At 47.9% G+C, this 21501-nt stretch overlaps 2 protein-coding genes across 3 annotated transcripts in view; one reads left to right on the top strand and one right to left on the bottom strand.

Moving 5' to 3' along the window:
* Positions 1-1920: 1920 nt before the first annotated feature.
* The window catches only part of agt (O-6-alkylguanine-DNA alkyltransferase), a 41546-nt gene continuing 21965 nt past the window's right edge, over positions 1921-21501 (top strand). The window contains exons 1-4 of one of the 2 annotated variants that reach the window (XM_050176866.3): positions 1921-2219; positions 3265-3416; positions 5202-5359; positions 7757-9553. In XM_050176866.3, the coding sequence (XP_050032823.1) occupies positions 3271-3416; positions 5202-5359; positions 7757-8019 (567 nt within the window). In that variant the 5' untranslated portion in view covers positions 1921-2219; positions 3265-3270 and the 3' untranslated portion in view covers positions 8020-9553. Of the gene's footprint in view, positions 2220-3264; positions 3417-5201; positions 5360-7756; positions 9554-21501 lie in introns of those variants that run through there. The other variant, XM_050176867.3, reaches the window with a different exon arrangement.
* LOC126529255 (WD repeat domain-containing protein 83) lies at positions 8958-12110 on the bottom strand. The gene has a single exon (XM_050176863.3). It carries the CDS (start codon positions 11127-11129, stop codon positions 10209-10211), a length of 921 nt encoding a protein of 306 aa, XP_050032820.1. The 5' UTR covers positions 11130-12110; the 3' UTR covers positions 8958-10208.

The following is a 21501-nucleotide window of genomic DNA, read 5'->3' as shown; positions in this document are numbered from 1 at the left end:
TCTTCACCTGGCACTTTCAACACTTATGTTAGTCTGTCCGAAAGCCACTATTTGCGCTGCTTCTCTGGAGTGCCCAGGACGTGCCTTGCAAACTAATTTTTGCGCTGACTCATGTACAGACAAAAAATGGGGGCTGAAGGACAGGAAGTGTGTGAGTGCTTCGTTGTGCCCTGTACCCACTTTTTTTTGTGCATGTCTGTCGGCGACAAAAATGATTTGGCAAGGTGTAACCAACATACCCAAATTGCCACTCTTGACAGGATATACCGTCGCACTCTCTGTGCCTTCACAAAATAGCCATTGTGTTTATAGTAGCACAGTAGGCATTGGTGGTTCTTGCCACAGATGAGAGTGTACTGTAGCAATGGGTAAAATGTGTGTATTTGTGATTTCACAACGTGGGTGCACCTGAATCCTGGCCTATTTTTATAAACTCTTTCCAGACCAGAGACCATAGGTAAACCCAGACTGGGAAGACTGTTGTGAATAATTTATTAAATTGAGAGGGAAGCTTAGCTTTGCCCTAGAAAAAGGGACTAGAAATTCTTCATCAAAGAACTCTTCACATAACTTTTATATCCAATAATCCCACTTGATCATATAAGGTCCCTCTATAAAAACACGATTTCATGTGTTCATGCCTTATATCGGGGGTTTTGAGGCATATGGCATTTTAAAAGGGTTATCATGGATAACAATAATATCAAGGCTCCACGAATGTACTTGCTCTGTGATGTGACGGGGTGAGCTGGCTCGTCAAAAATGCTGAATGCCTAACCCCCATTGGGAACGCTCTGAATGCTTTTCAATAAAAGACATCTCTTGCTCCTCATTTTCTGCATTTGTGGGAGCAAGCCTTTTGCCATTTAATATAGCGCTGTGACGTTTTCCACAGGGCCATTTCGTGCATGCAGTTACCTGGAATGCTTGGCCACTTCAGGAAATTGCCTCAGTTAATGATGCACTAGTGGCAAACGAGATCTCGGTGGAGGAGCCCCCCACCTCCTGATGCGCTGTTGCCCAAGTTTGTCTTCACCAGCAGAATTTTCATTCCTGTTCTGAGACTCCACATCAGAATTCATATCATGGGTAAATGAACTGTCACGACTCTGGTAATGACAATGCAAGAAATTGTCATAGTTTGTGCGGCACCACATTGGGCGTTAAATTAGACAGACAAATGTACATTTTCACTTTTTGCATGTCGAGCAATGTACAAATAAATTAGTGTGTATTCTGTAAAGTGTACGTGGAGGATTTGCTGGATGCTTGCAGATGTTCACCTGCCCACAGTTCACTCTTATGTACTTCACCGACACCAAATTTCCATTCTTGTGGACTCTGCACCAGAATTTTTGCAGACTGGTAACTGTTCTGCCATCGTACTCTACCCACCAAATGCTTCAATGCAAATGTTGAGAAGGCTGCAAGGACATATAGTGGCATGTTGGTGAAGATTAGTGACCGAGTAGTACGGTAACCTCATGCTCCCTGCATAAATGGCATTTGGTGATGTACTATCTTTCACCATAGTCTATGCTGTCCATCTTCCGTCATTAGGGGCAAGGTGATGAAATTTCAGTGTCGCATCTCTCAAGTAGGACAACATATCCACTTATGCCGCGTCGATGTGAGAACGACTGGAGCGACGCCGACAATACTTTCATTGCTTTCATCGCGCTCTTTGCCTTAGTCATGTCAAACGCTTGGATAACTCGAAAAGGACAAAACGACTGCTCCATCCGATTGACGGACGCGGATCTTGAAGGCCGTGCTTTTGTTGTACTGCGGGTGGTCAAGCGTAGACCGATGACGTCATGGTCACCGTGTTTGGGACATCGCTTGTTTCAGAAGTACAGTGAGCTAGAATATCAGAAGCATGGAGGGCACTATGTTCACTATAGGCCTCCGTTATAAGAAGTGAGCGAGTAGGCCGCTACTATAGCAGTCACAGGGCACAGCCGATCCGGATACCAAGCTGATCACGTGGGTGCCACTGCCAGTTGCATGGCCGCTTGTTTAGGTTGTTGCTGTGCTTGTTGGGACCAATGGTTTCGCGCGAATAGCTCGTTCTGAATGTTTTTCCTTGCATTTGTGAGTTCGTGGCCACTGTTACCACACAAGAGCGTTACCGAAACGCACCCGAGTGCACTTTTCAGGAGGTGCCAGTCCTGGAGAACTGCGTGACCTACGGGCTTTTGGCAACAGCTGACTGACAGGTTGGTTTGGTTTGACCAATATAGTGAGAAACTCTATTGGTTTGACCCCCCTCCCTTCGTACTGTGTATTTTTGAGCAGGAGAGATTGTCGACTCTTTCAAGCGCGCGGGAAGCATATTACGCTTTGAATTCCTAATATGGAACGTATTCTGAAACGCCTAATTTAACGTCGCTGGCTATGCCATAAAGCTATTCGGCGTGTTCGTGATTTCACGCATAATTCATGCACTGTTTCGAGTTTGCTGCGAAACGCGTAGCTGTACAGGCGGCTCACGTCGCAATCTTTAAAACCCTGCGCAGGAGCTTTACTGCACTTTGCCAAAAATTTCTCGGCGCGATTTTGTAGAGCACTGCCTAGCGATTTTGCGCGCAACGGCGACAAGTCAAACAAGTCAAACCCAACGCTCAAAGAAATGTCGCATCCGAGCGACGGCTCTCCAGTGTTGTCGGCATGAGGGCAGCGAGTACGCACCGAAGCTGGCGTGTGACGCAAGCTCTGATAATTTATGTTGATCTATTTCGCTGTACTAAGCAACATAAAGTGTTTCTGAAGGTCTTGCAGTAGAGCTTTTTTTTCTTGCGCGTATCAAATTCGGTCGTTTGCTCGTTCAGACCGGGAAGCTTAGCAAACTGGCGGTACCCGCGAGTTTTGTACCCGGCCCATGCCCGGCCGCGCACGCTGAACCGCGGCTGTCTGCTACGCGAGCCTTTGTTTTTCCCAGCACTGAAAGGTTCCTGTGCGACCAATGGAGCGGCGAAGGAAACTGGCACCTTTCATGCTAATTTCAATTTTAAGCAGAAGGCAGGTACTGTCCCGTAAGCGCTGTGTTCGGCGGGTCCGAACGGAGCTAGCAGCCGACGAGAGCGAGTCTTCCACGGCGGTAAGTGAAAGCGGCACAAACGCCTCAGCGCAGTGCAACTGCATACACTTTCATTGCCTTTTGCAGATGAAACTCGTGAAGAGGCTTATCAAAACTATTAAATGGTTGACACCCAGAGTGTGCTTTAGGAGCTTTATTTTGTCTGCCTTTTTCTCTCATTCTAGAACGTCATGAAGCGAAAGTCGTGCCCCTACGGCCCGACCAACGACTACGTTCTAAGCAGCCCCATTGGCCGCCTTGCCGTGAAGAGCTGCCCGCACGGTCTGCACAGCTTGCATCAGCTGGATGACGAAGCACTTTTCTCCCCGGACCCGAGGTACCGTATTTAGCCAGTCATCATTGTTTCTTTGACATTTCTCATCCAAGGATGCATACAGGGATTGCATAGTTGAACAGATATGAGGATATTGCATACTGGAGGTAGCTGCCATCGGGAACCTGGCACAGTCCCACATGATGTGCCACTCTGAACATCATGTGGGACTGCGCCAGGTTCCCGACGACAGCTACCTCCAGTATGCAATAGCTTCATATCTGTTCAACTATGCAATCCCTGTATGCATCCTTGGATGAGAAATGTCAAAGAAACTATGATCTGCAGACAAGGACTCACAACTATGGGCCGTCCAGCAGGCCCAGGGTGCGCTCGAAAAGTACAAGCCTCATGACCCACTACAAACGGGCCCAACTGGGCTAGTGCAGAGTAGGGTATAACCCCGGGTCGACGCTTGGCCAGCGTCACGACGCGTTAAACTGTCGTTTGCCAGAACTTTATTAAAGTTATGCCTATCCTATCCTATATTGCATACTGTAACCAGTTGCAATCATGTGGATCAAGCATGGATGGTGCAGAAATTTAGGGCTGTTGTTTGGCCTAAATGACCTCAAATGCACTTTTACATGATTCGAGAATGAACACATCCTTGTACACCACAGTGTCACTGAGAAAAATGCCACATAATTCAATGTTGTGCCCTTACACCGTCCGGTGTTTCTCTGTTGCAAGTACTGACACATACAACTGCATGTTGAAATAAGCACACAGAGCACAAGGAAGACCAGCGTGCTCGTGTTGTGCGTTCTCATTTGCTTAGTTTGAGAGTAGTCAACCATCTTGCATCCTTTGCACTTTTCAGGCAATATTCATGTTGCTCTGTCATTATTTACGTAGTTGAGTGGCTGCTTTACTGCAGTTGCAAAAAAGTATAGGATCATCGGTGAACCAGGGAAAATTACTTAACTGTGGCATTCACAGATGGATATTTAAAGTTTGATGTTTGATTTATGCTAGCATTGACTCACAAGCCAGTTTTTGTCTTTCATCATTCTACCGTAACGCCTTTTATAAATTTTTGGTTCTGCTTCCTCGAATAAGGAACAACACAACAGTATATGGCAAATCCATGCTACATACCATTTCTTTCAAACTTTTGCACTGATACCCATTGTAGGCTCTTTGGTGGGTCAGAATGATGCTGTTGTAGTACGGCAATGTTTGCAGCTGAAATCACTCATCCAGGTTGGTGTACATTGGCTTGAAATTCTGTAGCAAGCATTGAACATTGACGAGACCACCCATCAAGACTGGTGCATGGGTGTCCAAAAGGCTTGTACAAAGTAATCACAACATCATCATAAGGGCATCACAACTTTACTACAAAATATATAATTGATTAATAAGGTGCTGCAGCGTTATTGCTTGTTGCCTTTGTCTTTTCTGCGCCTTTCCTTGTCGCCTCCACTGTTGAGGCCCACAAGCGTTGTGCCCCTTCTGGAGGCAGTTTCCGGCCTTTCTCACTTTCTCACGTCAAATAATTTATGAATGACACTGTCTCTATACTGTGGATCTAGTGCTGTGATGTTTTTCTATGCTGGTTGCCTTCCAACAGTAAACGCTAGCAGAGATGATTGAACTAACAGCATGTAGGGAGAGCTTGGACAAAAAACGAAGGGATGAAAGCATGGTGGTTACATTCATGATTTCTCTCTTTTGTCCAGGCGTGCATTTAGCTGTGGTTAGTTTAATCACATCCAGCCTATTAGTCCAAACTTGCACCTTGCTAAACAATGATGCTTGTTTTTTTTTTGTTTTTTTCGTCAGCATTGAGGTGAAGTTGCTGAGCCAGGAGTTTGAGGACAATGGCTACACGTACCAACCTGTGCTAAGCTGCTTGTCGTGGCTTGATGCCTACTTCAAGAGCCCATGCCAAGAGCAGAGGCCACTGCCTGCCATCTGTGGACCAACTGTTTTTCCTAGAGGTCTGCTGCACTTCTGTGTCAAAGGCTTTATAATTTGTTATTCAGGGTGACATGTTGATGTGCTGCTTGTAATAGACCCGTTTCGTAAATGGCAAGACATTTTTTTTTTTTTTTTGTAATGCATCATGCCCAAGACTTGGCAGTCTGCATATTGTTTGCCTAGCCTATACGTTTGTTGCTAGTGTGAATTTTTCATCCACTGTGTAGTAGAGTGCATAAAATTGCTTTACATGCTGCTGGCAGCATGTGGTAACTCTTAACTGCCATTTTAATTATAGATATTGCTGTAATATTCTAGGCACCAAGCTGCACGAAAAAGAAAGTTTTGAAATGGGTCTATTGTTCTGCTGCGCTTAAAGCAGTATGTCAACTTTTACTCTCCAGCATGAACGAAAAGGTTACATATGAGTGCTGCCTGCTTTGTTGCCCGCATATGGTTAACATCAGTGCTTCATCTTACCAGAAATAAGCGTGGTGAACGATAATCGACTGACTGGAGGTAGATTCACAACACTAGGTTCACAACAAAGGTACATACGAAACCCATATAGGTCCTTCAGGGAAAAAGAAAAAGCTTTGCCCTGGTTCAGTGTTCAAACACGTCACCAGTGTGTTGTTGGAACAGTCGCTCTACAAACTGAGCCAACCAGGCAGCTAGCAGTTGGCAGCATGAGGGCAGAGTTATGGATGACACTTTTCTCGTACTGCAAATGTCAGTTGAGCGCTGCTAGAAAGTGCGGTGAACATCACCAGTCGCTTGAATGTTTGGAGCTGTAGTGCACATCTTGGCTCGCATCAAGGAGCCAAGAAAGAACAAAAATAGGCACTGGATTCGTGCTCATTGATCGGTCCCATAGTCAATGTGCCGGTCATTCTTTTCTTTCGTGTGCTACAGAACTATCTCTACCACACCGAGGCTTGCAACCCAAGACCTTGGAAGTCCTGACCTCACCTCAGCCTCCAATCGAATTTCACAAGTTCACTATATGCTTCACCTCAACTTCCAGCAACCTCACCTCGTCCTCCTTTTTAATGAGTGTGTGGTCGGAACATAACGCTCGACATTATTTCACGAGTTGGAGGAGGCTCTGCTTTCAATGTAGATCTCAATGTAGATAACAACATGCCGTTGTGGCTCAGTGGCTATGGTGTTCCGATGCTGAGCGCGAGTGGCCATGACAGCCACATTCTAATGGGGATGACATGCAGAAGAAACTCATGTACTTCAGTTCAGGTGCTCATTAAGGAACCCCAGGTTGTTGAAATTCATTGTAGTTAAAGGGGCATTGCAACATTGCAAGCACCTTTCACGTATTTTTTCAGTGAATGGCAATAGTGGTTCTGTGAACGCAAAGTGTAAAGGGAATGAAAATGATGAGGTGGGCGAGTTGGTGGGTTGACATCATAGGAAGCAAAAACAGCACAATATTCCCCATATTGTGATGAAATTGTCTATGAAATGGGACAAGATTCTTTGCAGATGGTGTGATGGAAAGTTTGTTTTTACACTGTAAAAATGGATGCCTGACGCCTACTTCAATATCTTCGAGACGTTGCCCGTTGCAGACGTCGACAATCCCCTTTTCTGGCGAAATGTGGACTTCACGAATTATGCTGCTACTGAATCTATCTTGGGAAGGGCTGGTGATCATGAAATTTTCTTAATAGCCCTTAAATCTCGTCTTGGCAGACGATGCATTCACCCGGTGTTTAGCATGTGCGTGGCAAATCCCAACACATTGCCTCCTAGATTTTCAGCGCGGCACCAACTGTTTGAGTTCATGCTAAAGAGCTGCGCTGGCTTTCAGTGTTCTGCATAATGTTTTGCGAGCAATAATGGTGGTGCTTTTTATCAGTATTTAGTGAGAAAAATGCTATTTTTGCAAGCTGTTTGTGATGCACCGATTCATATTTAACACTCAATATTTTGCACTGAGAATTCTACATATACACTATCTGAAAGTGCGCTTTTTATATGATCCAAATTTTGTTGCAGTTAGCTTTTGAAGGCACACGTTGCCTGCAGCTTGCAGGCCGACACTTATTTATTCATATTCGCTTCTCGGTGTTCATTGTGAAAAGCATTGAATCGCATGGCAATCTCAATCTGGTGGCAAGAATTTAAAAAGCATGCCTGTTCTTGTTCACACACTTCAATTCTCCATGTTCAGGTTATGGACTTCTTTAGCTTTTACACCAATACAATGTGCACTTTCACTTTTCTTTACGAGAAAGAAATAGGGCGTGGCCGGTGACTCATGACATTTAACATATTTATGTTAAAATGTGTTTAGCCACTCCTGCTTAAAGTCTCATCAGACACGTGGCAGTAACCTGAAAATAAATCAATAAATACTACGGTGACTACGTGCTCATGCCACTTTGCCGTCTTCGCAGGCTCATTTTGGGCCTCGGTGTGGCGGACATTGTCCGAGAAGGTCGGTCCAGGGACGACGGTGAGCTACGGCGAGTTGGCAAGGCTCTGCAATAACCCCCGGGCTTCCCAGGCCGTTGGCTCGGCCATGCGGAACAACCCGCTCCAGCTCTTAGTGCCGTGTCACCGTGTCGTGCGGCACGACGGCACCCTGGGACATTACGCCGGAGGGAAGCGAGACGATGTGAAACAGTGGCTCCTTAATCACGAGGGCATTTGCTACTAAATTGCTGCGAGGAAATTGCAAAGAAGTCGCGCAAGACCTGTGATAGAGCTTGCTGTTGGTGGGCTACCAACTGGCCCTCGCCATAGGAGTGGCCAGTCTTGCACCATGGTCACATAACAGGCTCTCCTAAAAGGCTCTCCTGCAGAACAGCCAGCTTAAGTTGTAAGCAATGAACATGGCCAGTTTAGTCATGCCTCTTTGTAGTGACTTAACAATGTCACCTAGCCTGTTGGCCGTCAATATTGCTGGCTAGTTGCACCTAGTTTGTAAATGGGCTGCAGTTTACCAGATGCAGAATACTGTGGAGTTGACCAAAAGTAGCCATGAGCTGGCCTCTTGGCTAGTGAAGTCAGAACTTCTGCAGGTTATGTTGACAATGTAAAGCGAAGACAATATTAAAAAGGCGGAAAGATTCTGTGTCGTAAAAGTGGCCATGAAATTGGACATTCGCAGAGTAGTCAATTTTGCTACTTTGTAGCGACTTCAATTGATAAGCTCATTTTGCCAGTTGGTTGTCTACATCAACGGCTAGTTGCATCAAGCTTGTAAACAAAGCTACAGTTGTTCGAGTTCACTAAATGTCGCAGGAACACTGCACATGACTAAGCGGTCATGAGTCGGCACCTTTACTCGAAAGTTCTAACTTGTGCAGGCTCTGCCATCCAAACGAATTGAACGCACTACCAGAGTCTCTTACTGCTAAATGTGCTAAAATCTTGTAAAGCAGCTGGTATCCAATTTCATTTTGAAGTTCCTTTGCTTGTTCATGGTCTGAAATGTCTTTGGGTTGTGCTCTTTGACAAGTTGGCTTATCGAAGTAGAGTAAAACAGTTCCTTGAAGCACTCGCAATTAGCTTCATGCAAACAGTTATGACACAGGAACATTTGGCAAATATCAGATTTACCAATGGTGAATTATAAGGTCGATATTCTTGCACTTTTGTTTGTAGTGATGCTCAACATTGTAATTTTTTTATTAGGAAGGCACTCATAATTTCCTTCATGCGTATAGTTAGCACAGAGCTGAATGGCTAAACACTAGTGTTTCTACAAGCATGGAACACAACCTTATAGCCTTTCACCGTGTTTACTGTAACACCTTGCATTGCACTTTCTTTGTAAGAATTTCGAAGGAAAGATCTTGCGAAGGCACTTCCTCTAGTGAACTGCTCTGTGTGAAACTTTGATGATGGAGTGGATTGTTGCTTTGTGCTACCAGTTTGAAAGGTATTGATCGACATATTAGGAGAAACTGCAGATCAAGTTTGCCTGTTAACGAGTTGTAAGGAATATTGATGCAGGAGTGCATGAGCAATTGGTTGCTGGAGGCTGCAACTTTGATGTGGACACCTTGCCTATTGTCTGATTATGTATTTGATGTGTGGCTGCTTATGTAATATAAATAGAGGAATGCATCGCTATGGGGAGGTTTGTCCAATTGTAAGGCGTCTTGTGACGTCTATAATTGTTGTTGGTCATGTGATATGTTGCTGCAATAAAATATTGCCTGCAAGCTGTCGGCAAACCTCCGAGATTCATATTGCCTGGCTGAAGTTTGCTGTGCTTTACCTGTTATGGATGTTGAATTGTGAAACAGAGTTAACATTCTTCACAAAGTTTCTATTACAGAAGTTTGTAAGTGGTTTTCAACAACCACGCTGCATAGAAAGTCCTGTGCATAGCCTAGCTATGACATCTTCTTGCTTGTATTAACAAATTAGTGTTGTTACACAAAATTAAGTGGATCGTACGCAGCATGCCAGACATCTCGACTTCAAATTTCTTGCACACAGTGGAGGGGCTAAAGAATTGCAACAACTGGCAGCGATATCTTTCAGTGCAGTAGAAGCCACCTTTGCTATGTTCTACGATGTTCCTTCACCATAAGTAAATATGAGCACACGACCCATGTACTTATGAAACAAGGTGCACAGATACGAATGATGAACATTGCAACAATGAGGCCTATTGCGATCTCTGAATGCACAGCGTCCGTTTTCCACGACACGACTTCTCCTCTCGAGCATGATGAGTGGTAACTGTGTCTAGCCTCTTGATATTGCGGAACCACGGTGTTCCCATTTCACAGTGCAAGCTCCCCACCGGATGCTAGTATCGCCTATTCAAGCTTGTTCGGGCTGAAGCACTTTCACCATCTGGTACACCACGCTGAAACAGCCGTCATCGCATCAGGAGTCTTTGACGACGCTTTCGGGCTCTCCCCAGAGATACACCAGTCCCCGAGTCGCCGTCAGTAGCACCGCTTTCGACGGGTGTTGAGACAGCGACGATACCGGCGCTTCGGTCGGGTGCCTCAACCTCTCCACCAGCGACCCTTCGACGAGGTTCCAGCAGCAGACCTGGCCGTCCTCGGACCCGGAGTAGACGTGCGAGTCGTCCTGGTTGAGGCAGCAGTCGAGGTAGAACTGCGCGTTCTTGTGGCCGGCGAACTGCTGCAGCGACTGTCCCGACGACTTGTCCAGGAGTCTCAGCGAGCCCCCGAGACAGCTGACCAGCACGCACAGCCCGTCCCGCGTCATCTGAACTCGCGTCGCCGGGCAACCCAGCGTGTCCGCGCACATTTTGCCCATGCGGAGGTCGTAGCGACGCACTTTCCCGTCGAGCGACGAGCTGACGATCTCGTGGTCGGTGGCCAGCACGCTCGTCACGGCGTCGCGGGCCTCCTTCAGCGCCTGCAGGGGGTCGCGGGCCCGACTCCTGGTGTCCCAGCAGCAGACGCTGCCGTCTATGGAGCCCGATATGACCACGGTCGAGTCCTCGTTGAAGCAGACGGCCTGAACGGCGCCGGCGTGGCCGCGCCACTTGCGCGAGCTCTTGGCCGTCGTGACGTCCCACAGCACGACCGACTTGTCGGTGCTGGCCGACGCGATGGTGGCGTTGTCGCACGAGCCCCGGATGTCCAGCACGTCGCCGGCGTGGCCGAGGTAGGTCTGCAGGAGTGCGCCGCGGAAAGGGTTCCACAGCTTGACGGTGCGGTCGCTGCCACCGCACAGGCAGTAGTTGCCGTCCGCGCTGAAGCGGACCGCGCGCACGGCGCCCTGCTTGCAGTCGAGCTGCTTGATGTTGAGGCTGGGCACGCCGGCTACCATGGCTGCGGCGATTGCCGAGACGATCTCGTCGCCTCAGGCGCGCATATTACGTTACAAAAGTAACCGGCACACGAGCGCGCAAGCTTTTCGCACTTCACACAATACAGTAAGAAACTCACAGTCCATAAGGCTCTGGCTAAAGTGTGTCTAGGCTCGATGTGGCTAGACGAGTACAGTTTCGTTTTCTGTTTTCTTTCTTTTTTTTCTTTTTTTGGTTTGCTTTTGTTCTTTTTTACTCGTTTGATTTTCTTTTTGACGCGACAAAATTTACCTTAACTACTTCTCGTCGATGTTAACAGTTACGTTTGTAACTTAATGTTGTCGAACTCGGTTTCGGTTCCGAGCGCCCGCGACTGATGTGCCTTGTGACGGATGGCCAGCGATTGAATACTCCTTGCAACATCGCGAGGCTTTAGTACATTTAGCACTCGTATCCTCGCTGGTGTTGCTATATCTTGTCGGTGCATTGATTGACGCAAAAAAGAAAAATCACGCAGAAGCTCCTCTGTGATACGTCAAAGTACGCGTAAGCATTGTGCCACTTGCTCATCTCTACGCAGCCCGGTGTCATTATCAATGTTATGAAACTTGTTCAAGGCCAGTACTAACGACAGCGCAGTGGTGACACGAACTGGTGCCGACGGCGGCACAAGGAGCATTGCTGGCGGAAGCAAATGACTGCGTGCGGAGGCGCCAGGTGCGCTGATGGCGTTCCGATCATTATAAGCCGTTGTCGCCCTTTAGGGCCTTATCCATCCGCGTCGAACCATTATTGAACCGTGAACGTACTCAGGCGACGGCTTCGTATGACACCGCCACGCAGGCCACAGCTTGAAAGCAATCTGCGATGCCCACAAACAGTGCCGACTGCTCACAGCTTCGCGCGCTGTGTTCTCGCCGCTTCTCGCCGCTGTTCTCGCCCGTATGTTGAAACCGACTGCGAAAGTAGCTTACTGAGGCGTGCGCTCCGTCAGCGCTGTGTTCTCGCCGCTTCTCGCCGCTGTTCTCGCCCGTATGTTGAAACCGACTGCGAAAGTAGCTTACTGAGGCGTGCGCTCCGTCAGCGCTGTGTTCTCGCCGCTTCTCGCCGCTGTTCTCGCCCGTATGTTGAAACCGACTGCGAAAGTAGCTTACTGAGGCGTGCGCTCCGTCAGCGCTGTGTTCTCGCCGCTTCGTTGGCGTTCAAGCGAGAGTTAACACGAAGGTTAATTAGCTCGCTGATGCGGGCCGGCGCTACCTCGAAAGCGGTCGTCTTACGGGACGGACAGAGGGATGGTTTTTCTCGTTTGGTAAGCATAGAAATACATACGCTATAAAAAAAATTTAAAAAATAAATAAAGATAGAAGGAGCAATTGGTCTGACAGTATACTAAGAAGACATTAATACTACCCTTGTGCGAATATTCGATATGTTCGAGTATTTCATCGATATTCGCTTCGCTCGAATATCAGTATTCAGAAACCGCAGTATTCATAAGCCGCACCTCCAATTGCAACACCCTGAAAAAAAAAAACAAAAAAAAACGTGCGTATAATTCGCACGGATAACCGCAGACAACACCCAAATATTTGTAAACACAGCTTCCATTCGCGGATGCACGAATCGTCCACATCGTATCTTGGGCCAACTATTCGGGCACCCGCCGTGGTTGCTCAGTGGCTATGGTGTTAGGCTGCTGAGCACGAGGTCGCGGGATCGAATCCCGGCTACGGCGGCCGCATTTCGATGGGGGCGAAATGCGAAAAACACCCGTGTATTTAGATTTAGGTGCATGTTAAAGAACCCCAGGTGGTCGAAATCTCCGGAGTCCTCCACTACGGCGTGCCTCATAATCAGAAAGTGGTTTTGGCACGTAAAACCCCATAATTCATTCAACTCTTCGGGCGGCACTGCTGGCGGAAAACTTTGCTCCAAAGGTGGTTTCACGGCAGTATGACACGCACCGCCGTGAAACTACACCTCGAGGCGAAATTCGCACTGCCGTGCAGCCACACCCAAGTAGAAATTCGCATGCAGGTACACCGCACTCCGATTTTGCAGTTAAATAATAATAATAAAAAGTCGACGTGACACTAAGCAGTAACATTGGTGGTCGACCCCCGGCTAGACTGCGGTGGTTAGGCCTAACAGCTAACGCAGACGGCAGCGACGTTAAACTGTCGCGTGAAGTTTGTTAACGGGTTAAGCTAACGGGTGGACGGAAAGACTCAAGCTGAATTTGCGCGACAAAGGCTGCGTCACGTAGCTAAGATCGCACTTCACAGCATCGCGATGACGCGCGACGGGTGAACTTGAAGCTACCATAAAACTTTAAGAGAGCTTGTAAACAAATCTTCTGTATGGCTGGAGTTGTTAGAGTTCTTGAATTAGGCATTTTTGCATGGAAATATCTGAACAGCGGCAATTTGAATATAAGCTGACTCCAGAGTCGAACCCGTTTACTTTTTAGCAATAAAATAAGAATATTTCTTTTTTTTAGATTTGCCAACATCTGGCACTTGTGTCAATGTTTTATGTGAAATCCCGCAACTGTTCAAACTAATTTGCTTCGAAATTATTCGACAATAATTGCTATTCGCTTCGAACGAATAAAATTGATATTCGCACAAGCCTACTAAATGCATTCGGTTGATGGACGTTCGCGAGCATAGCAGCAAATTAAATTACCAACGCCATTTGGTATAAGTATTGTGTTCATATTTACAACACAGCAGGCGAATAAGACAGATCGACTGTACAAACAGGCGTAGATATCGGAGCGGCTGAGCGAATTTGAGAAAATAGCTTCCGTTTCTCACCGCCTTCAGACCAATCGATACTTCACGGCGGCTTTCAGGATAGACCAAAGGTGGAAGCGTAATATTTGACCGGTACAAAGCTCGGGTTGTGGTCATATCCGTAGTGTTAGCAACATGTGCGGCTAAGCGCTCTCCGTGGAAAATACTTCTCCTATCACGAACATCGAGAACCAGAAAAATTGAGGGATAATGTAGATAAGTGCTTTTCCGCGCTAAGGACAGTAGGTTATTTGTGTTCTTTTTAATCGTTCCGTATTTGTAACCTTACAACCTGAAGGTGTGAACGCAGAATTTAAGCAGTCCTCGTTCGGTATAAAAATGTATCAGTAAGATAACAGCCCTCTGTATCCCGCTGGTAAAATTCACTGTTTATCCGTCACCTGCACGGACATTAGACAAACGGGAAACGTCTAGGCACATTATTTACTTCACGTTAAGTTATAGTATAGTGTTCCAAAACGTCTACGCTATTTGAATCTTAATTTGCAGTTCTAGCGAGAATTTTAGCGAATTTTAGTGAACACGTACAAAAGCTCTTGCACAAAAGCTAAAAAAAAAAGGGGGGGGGGGGGGTCAGCAGTGAGCACGACGAAATGAACAAAATGGGAAGTGGAGCTTTATGCCACAGTCAACAAACAAAGTATTATTCATCTCTGTGCCTATGGTTGCACCAGGTATTTCTCTCTCCCCAGCGCAGAGTAACAAACCGGATTTTTACTTCTGGTTATACCGCCTTGGGGTGCCTTACCCCTTTCGGGACAGGTGCATCGAACAAATGGTGTCCAAGGCTAGCAAAATGTTGTCCTTATTCGTAGAAATTTGAGATGCAGCGACATAGGTAAAATAGACGCTTTGCACCCTATGCATGTATGTTCGATACTTGACTATCCACGCGTTATCCGGGACCTAGCTCGGTAGTAACCCGCAGATAAAATAGAAAAGTTTCGCGACCAGGCAGCCCGATTTGCCACCAGTAATTACGATCAGTAATCTCAGAAATAAAGCCCACGCTGCGATGGGAAACGCTCCAAACTAGAAGTCATAAACTTACATTCAGGTTTCTTGCACAATATTTATTATAACGAGACAAGAAATAATAAAACGTAATATTTCTTGGAGCCAACGATGCGTTGTCAACGTACGAAAAAAGCGCAATACTTCTTCTTTGAAACCTTTATTCTTGCAAATTCATTTTTTTCAAAACAATTAGAGAATGAATTCAACTCCCTGAAGAGGTAGTAAAAGTAACCGAAAATAGCCCTTTTTTTATCGTTGCAACTTGTGACGGTCTATCTCATGTGTACTTTGGCTTTGTATTGGTTGTGGCATTTGATATTGTATTCATATTGTGACAGGCTGACGAAGAAGACGTTTCAAAATTAGTCTGAAGAAAACGACGCTCTTAACATCGCGCGCTGTCTACCATCTTGTCAGCTGCTCTTTTAACACTCACATTTCAGTTAGTCTGACGGCTCGCTCGCGTATATATGTAGTCTAGTTATTGCATCATCTCCTTTTTTTCTATTTATTTTACTTGGCGTTTATCGTCTTCAAACAAGAATTTCCTTTAGCTACCTCCTGCCGCCCGATTCTTGACCTATCCCCCTTAGTGGGTGCGAGCCATGTCAGAGGATCATCATCATCATAATCATCATCTGCTACAGTTATTGTAAATATCCTGTAAATATATGTCTTACTTCTTTTAGCCCCGTTGTATTTTTGGTACAGGTTGCGGGCTCAATATCAACACGGATTTACGCAGCGGGCGCTCCTTGGCTGTATTTTCAATGCCAGCTCAAGGCGAGGATACTTCGGACATGTGGGCATCCACGTTCACCGTCATTCTGGCACAACCGCGCGACCCAGGAACCTTTTCTGGCACCGACAACACTGATGTCGCAGATTGGCGTGAACTGTACGAGTGGTTGAGCGCCAGCAATCGCTGGGACCAGACTATCATGCTCGCTAATTTGATGTTTCACCTCGCGGGAATGGCACGCGTCTCGTTTCAGACCCACGAGGTCACTTATCAGCTGGGACATTTGTAAACAGAAGCTCAAGGATTTGTTTGGCGAGCCTGTTGGACGCCAGCACACCACCCAAAACGCCTCGCTTTGCGTGTCCAGACATGCACTGAATCCTATCTCACGTACATCCAGGACGGGCTCACTCTGTGCCGCAAAGTGGATCCGAAGATGTCCGAACCTCATAAAGTCACACACGTCATTAAGGGCATAGCAGATGATGCCTTCCACCTCCTTGTGTTTAAGAATACTTCCACTGTGCAAGCCATCATTACCGAATGCCGACGGTTTAAAGAAGCCAAGAGTCACCGCATTGCCTTTCCCCATTTTCTCGCCTTCCCAACACGGCTGCTACGTGCATCTGCGAAGATCTCCGCAGTCTGCCCACGCCCAATCGCTCTGGTGACATCGTACACATCGTCCGGCGTGAAATAGAAGCCGCATCTCCTATCCGGACCCCAAACCTTGGCCCCGACAATTGCCAGGCGACCGTCTCACTGATTCAGTCCGTCGTGCGCCAGGAATTGGCCAACGTTGGCTTGACCAACGGCTGCTCAATTAATCGGCCTTCCCACACTCCGTCCAGAACTGTCACACGCAACCACAACCGAAATGCCTCAACGCGGCATCGCAACCAGGCCTGATGGCGGGCTCCAGACGACAGGCATATATATGATTCACTTGTGGCCGTATCGGCCGTATATCACGTCACTGCCGCTCTTCGTGGAATTCGACCCCGTGGCCCCTACCTCCCATCCCACCGCCCGCCTCGCACGTGCTGCTTCTCGCTTCCCACCGCAAAGGTAACCAGTAAATCCTGGCGACCCTCCTCTGGCCACCATATCGCCGCTTCTCCCGATCGCCCCCATCTCGTCGATCACCGCCCTCTGGAACACTAGCTGCCCTAACGACCTGATCCTAGGACTTTCTGTAAGCACGTTCCGTCTTAGTAGACTGTTCTGCTGGTGTTGTGCAACTCGCTCTACATGTTGCTATTGGCTACTCCCGATAGTGCTTCGATACGGCTATGCTCCACATAGCATATCCGCCTCACCCGTCTTGCCGTTACCTACATAGGCGTTTCACCCGCTCTACTGGTACCAGACGGTGACTACTTCGTATCCCATGATCCGGATGTCCTGCTGTCGCATTACGTCGCGTTTCCTCACACCGTCATTACCATTACGGCCAACACGTCCCGTCTTCTGCTTGCGAAATTTGGACTTTGTACACGAGTTCTCCGGGCGGCATATCGCTGGCACAAATCACGCCGGCCCGGCGCTATGCCACATTTCGGCTTTAACTTGTGACAGCTCCTCGTATGCGACTCTTGCTTCGCATCCTGCCCCTTCAGGCTTGAATATGCTTCAATAAAAATGACTGCTCCCGACCTTCCGCCTCAGCGTGCTCATGAACTACGTTGCCTCCTCAATTGCCTCGTATACTGGGACACATTCGACCTTGGAGACCGCCCTGTAGGACAAACATCTGTCGTCAAACATCGAATCAACACCGGGGATGCGAGCCCGATCCATCGGTGACCCTACCGCATCTCGCCTGCTGAGCGACACATCATCCAACACGAAGTTGACAAGATGCTTTCTCGTAACATCATTGAACCTTCTTGCAGCCTATGGGCATCCCCTGTTGTACTAGTTAAAGAGAAGGACAACAGTTGGCAATTTTGCGTGGATTATCGACAACTCAACAAGGTAACAAATAGGGACGTCTATCCGCTACCACGCATCGGCGATGCCGAGGATTGCCTGCACAGAGCGCAATATTTTTCGTCCTTCGACCTTCGCTCCGGCTACTGGCAAATCGTCGTCGATGACATGGACCGCGAGAAGACGGCTTTTATTACTCCCGAAGGCCTGTATCAGTTCAAAGTGATGCCTTTCGGTTTATGTAATGTCGCGGCCACATTTGAACGGATGATGGACGCCTTCGTACATGGTTTCAAGTGGTCCATCTGCCTCTGCTACCTGGACGACGTTATGATGTTTTCTCCGACTTTTGCGACGCACCTCAAACGCCTATCGACGATCCTATCTGTTTTCCGTCAGGACTATGTTACTCTATGGGGCCACAACTAAATTCATCCAAATGCCACTTCGGTCATCGTGAAATTTCTGTGCTCGGACACCTCGTCGATTCTTCTGGTGTACGCCCTGATCACGATAAAAATACGAGCAGTACAGGACAATTTCCCGTGCCAACGTACGCCAAGGACGTTCGCAGCTTCTTTGGCCTCTGCTCCTACTTCCGTCGGTTTGTCCGAAATTCTGCGGACGTTGGACGCCTTATTTTCCAGCTCCTCAAGAAAGACGCTGCCTTCATTTGGGGCCCTGAGCAAGCTGGTGCTTTCATCGAGCTTATTGGGCTGCTTACGTTCCCTCCCACTTTCGCTCCACTTCGATGCTTCATCTCCGACAGAAGTTCGTACCGATGCCAGTGGCCACGGCTATGGCCACAGTATTGGGCCTATCTTGGCCCAGAAACAACAACGGCGAGAACGTGTTATTGCCTACGCCGGTCGCCTTCTTTTCCCTGCTAAGCGCAACTATTCTATCACTGAACGCGAGTGTCTGGTTTTTGTTTGGGCAGTGGGTAAATTCCGCCCCTATTTGTACGGCCGGCAATTCAGTCATCACTGATAACCACGCTCTGTGTTGGTTTTCTGAAAGATCCTTCGGGGCGTCTTGGCCGCTGGGCTCTGCGCCTTCAAGAATGCAACTATTCAGTTGTATACAAGACCGGCCGGTTACGTCAAGGTGCGGTCTGCTCGTCGCGCCATCCTGTCGATCCACCTGACGTTTCCGCGACCGGCATACCTGTCACCGTTCTCTCTCGGGCTGCTTTTCGCGATATTGTCAAGGAACAACGTCGGGAGGCCTCCTTACGAGACCTTATTCAACGGCTGACTTCAACGACGCCCGATTCTTACCTTCGCATGTTTGAACTTCAAGATGACATATTGTATCACTCTAACATGCGCACGGACGGCCCTGACCGACCCTTCGTTATGCCTGCGCGTCTGCGTCAGACTGATCTCGCCCAGCTTCATAATGTCGCGACTGCCGGTCACCTTGGCGTGTCACGGACCTATGACCGCGTTCGTCGGCGCTTGTTTTGACCTGGTCTATACCGTGAGGTCGGCCGTTATGTACGTCGCTGCGTGTGACATTTGTCAACGACGAAAAAAGCCGACCACACTCCCTGCTGGCCGCCTTCAACCACTTGACGTGCCATCCGAGCCATTCTTCCGAGTATGTGTGTACGTTTAGGCCCTCTTCCCACGTCTGCTTCGGGAAACACGTGGATTGCTGTAGCAACAGACAACGCCACCCGAAATGCAATCACATGAGCTTACTTCCGACAAGCTGGGCTACCGATGTCGCCGACTTCCTCGTAGAGAACGTCATCCTTCACCACGGTGCCCCTCGACAGCTCCTCACCGACCGACAGGGGTGTAGCCATGGGGGGGGGGGGGGGGGGATTATGGGGCTAAATCCCCCCCTCCCGAATTTTTTTCTTGCTGTCCATGCAGCGCCGACCAAAACAACCCCCGGCGCCGAAAATCATTCTGGGTCTAGCATGTCGTCTTCACGCTCGAAAAGACATTACAGCACGTACATTGCGAACTCGGGCTGGATTTCTCGGCAACGTCCATGCACCGGGAGTCACATAACGCAAGGAACCCATCCGAGCACAAAGTTTCAAGGGCGTTTTGATAGCGAGCGGGCTCGTCGCGGCGTCTCGCGGAGGCCGCGGTATCTACGGAGCGCATGGATTTCAATTCCGAAACTTTATGGGTATAAAGCTCTCATAAACTTTTGATGCGAAAGGTGCATTGTCATTTCTAATGTCGTGCTTTAGATTTTCAATTCCGGAACTTTGTGGGTTTAATGCTGTTATAAACATTTGACGCCGAAGGTGCATTGACTTTTCTAACGTCGTACGTCGGAACATACAGCGAGACAAGCCAAATCAACACACTATCAGACAAGTTGACTAAGCACGCAGCGAGATCTGATGAGACGAAGTGTTGTGGTGGTTCATTTGTGCCGTCATGTCACAGAAAAAAATATCAACATTTTTTTAACCTGCGCCAAAGCATCTGTTGGCGCAGATGCTTTGGCGCAGGTTTGCGTTTGCTGAGTCTTTCACGACTCAGTCACCTTGAGTCGTGAAGGAGTCAAGACGCGAAAGTCAGCAAAGGTAACTATGTTCTTATTTTTCTGCTTTGACTTTCATTCGCGAGGACACATTAAGCCTGTTCAATTTTCTTGTTCTTCCTACCCGCGGGCTGTCAGAGCCAGCAAAAGCGTATGCGTTTTTCTCGTGTTGCCCCAACCACCGCGCGGCTTACTTCGGTGCGCGTTCGTTCTTCTCTGGCCGAGCAGACGAGAAAAAGAAACAATGGTCGCTCGCCGCCATCACTGTGGGGACTCGACGGATCGCAAAGCGTTTGCTTGAGCGCAACCTCTCCGGAAAGTCTTTTGTCTCGCCGGTGTAGGATACCGAGCAGTATGCGTACGGTTCTCTGTGGACCAAGCGTCTCACGTTTTCTTCGATATTCCTTGGGTAGCCACATTAGGTGCCCAAAGTAGTGATTCGATTGTGGCCAACATGCTTTCCTTCGCGTTCTTTTTTTTTTTTTTCATTTCGATGCCCCCACCCCACAATAGGAAAAATAAGACATTGTTGCGGCGCAGCGAATTGTCGCATGGTGAAAGTTCGATTTTGTTACTTCTTCTTTTGCGGAAGGTAATGGGCAACGGGTCGCTTCAGTTGCCGGATATTCTAATATATTATAGCGATAGCAATTATATGGACACTCCAGGCGCATTCCTGCCATCACCGTCACCCTCATCTTCCGCATAAAGTCCAAGGGCGATAATATTGTGACTGCGCGCGGCATGCTGTATGTGCGAGTGAAAGGGAGCTGGGGGGGGGGGGGGGGTTGCACGGGTGAGCCGGCGATGGTGGCTCAGTCTTGTGTGCGCAAGGGAGAAAAGCGGGAAGGAAGCGCGCCGCCTTCCGTCGCACGCGATACATCGGGGAAAATGGAGGGATAGAGGGCGGGCCTTGGGATTCTGTGATGTTTGAATCTGTGATTGCGTAACATGTTTGTTTGCGCTGTTTGACGCATTATATACTGTGACTTTTCCTTAGATACGTAAAGTTATTGGATACTTATACGTATATTCAAATATCTTATTGCGAGGTTTTGTGTATACGTGCAGTGAACTTTGTTTCCAGTGGCACTTTTTTGCCCTTTATCAAGCTGGATCTTCGCATTTGTATATTCCAACTGTATCCTCGTATTTCTAATGTACGAGGGCGAGTGAAATGAAAGTGAACCAACCAGCCCCGCACAATAATGGTTCTGTTCATTATCTGCAAAGCCTGAGCTTAGCACACAGGCATCTCTCATTTACAAACGTGACACGCAGGTGTGAGGATAAAGGTTCTTTAATGCTCTCATACACTGGGTTGAACATGGTTGCGTGACCCAATGGACACTCCCAAAGTTGAACAGCGTG

Source organism: Dermacentor andersoni, chromosome 8, assembly GCF_023375885.2.
Source record: "Dermacentor andersoni chromosome 8, qqDerAnde1_hic_scaffold, whole genome shotgun sequence".
Classification (NCBI taxonomy): domain Eukaryota; kingdom Metazoa; phylum Arthropoda; class Arachnida; order Ixodida; family Ixodidae; genus Dermacentor; species Dermacentor andersoni.
This window is presented reverse-complemented; position numbering and strand designations above follow the sequence as displayed.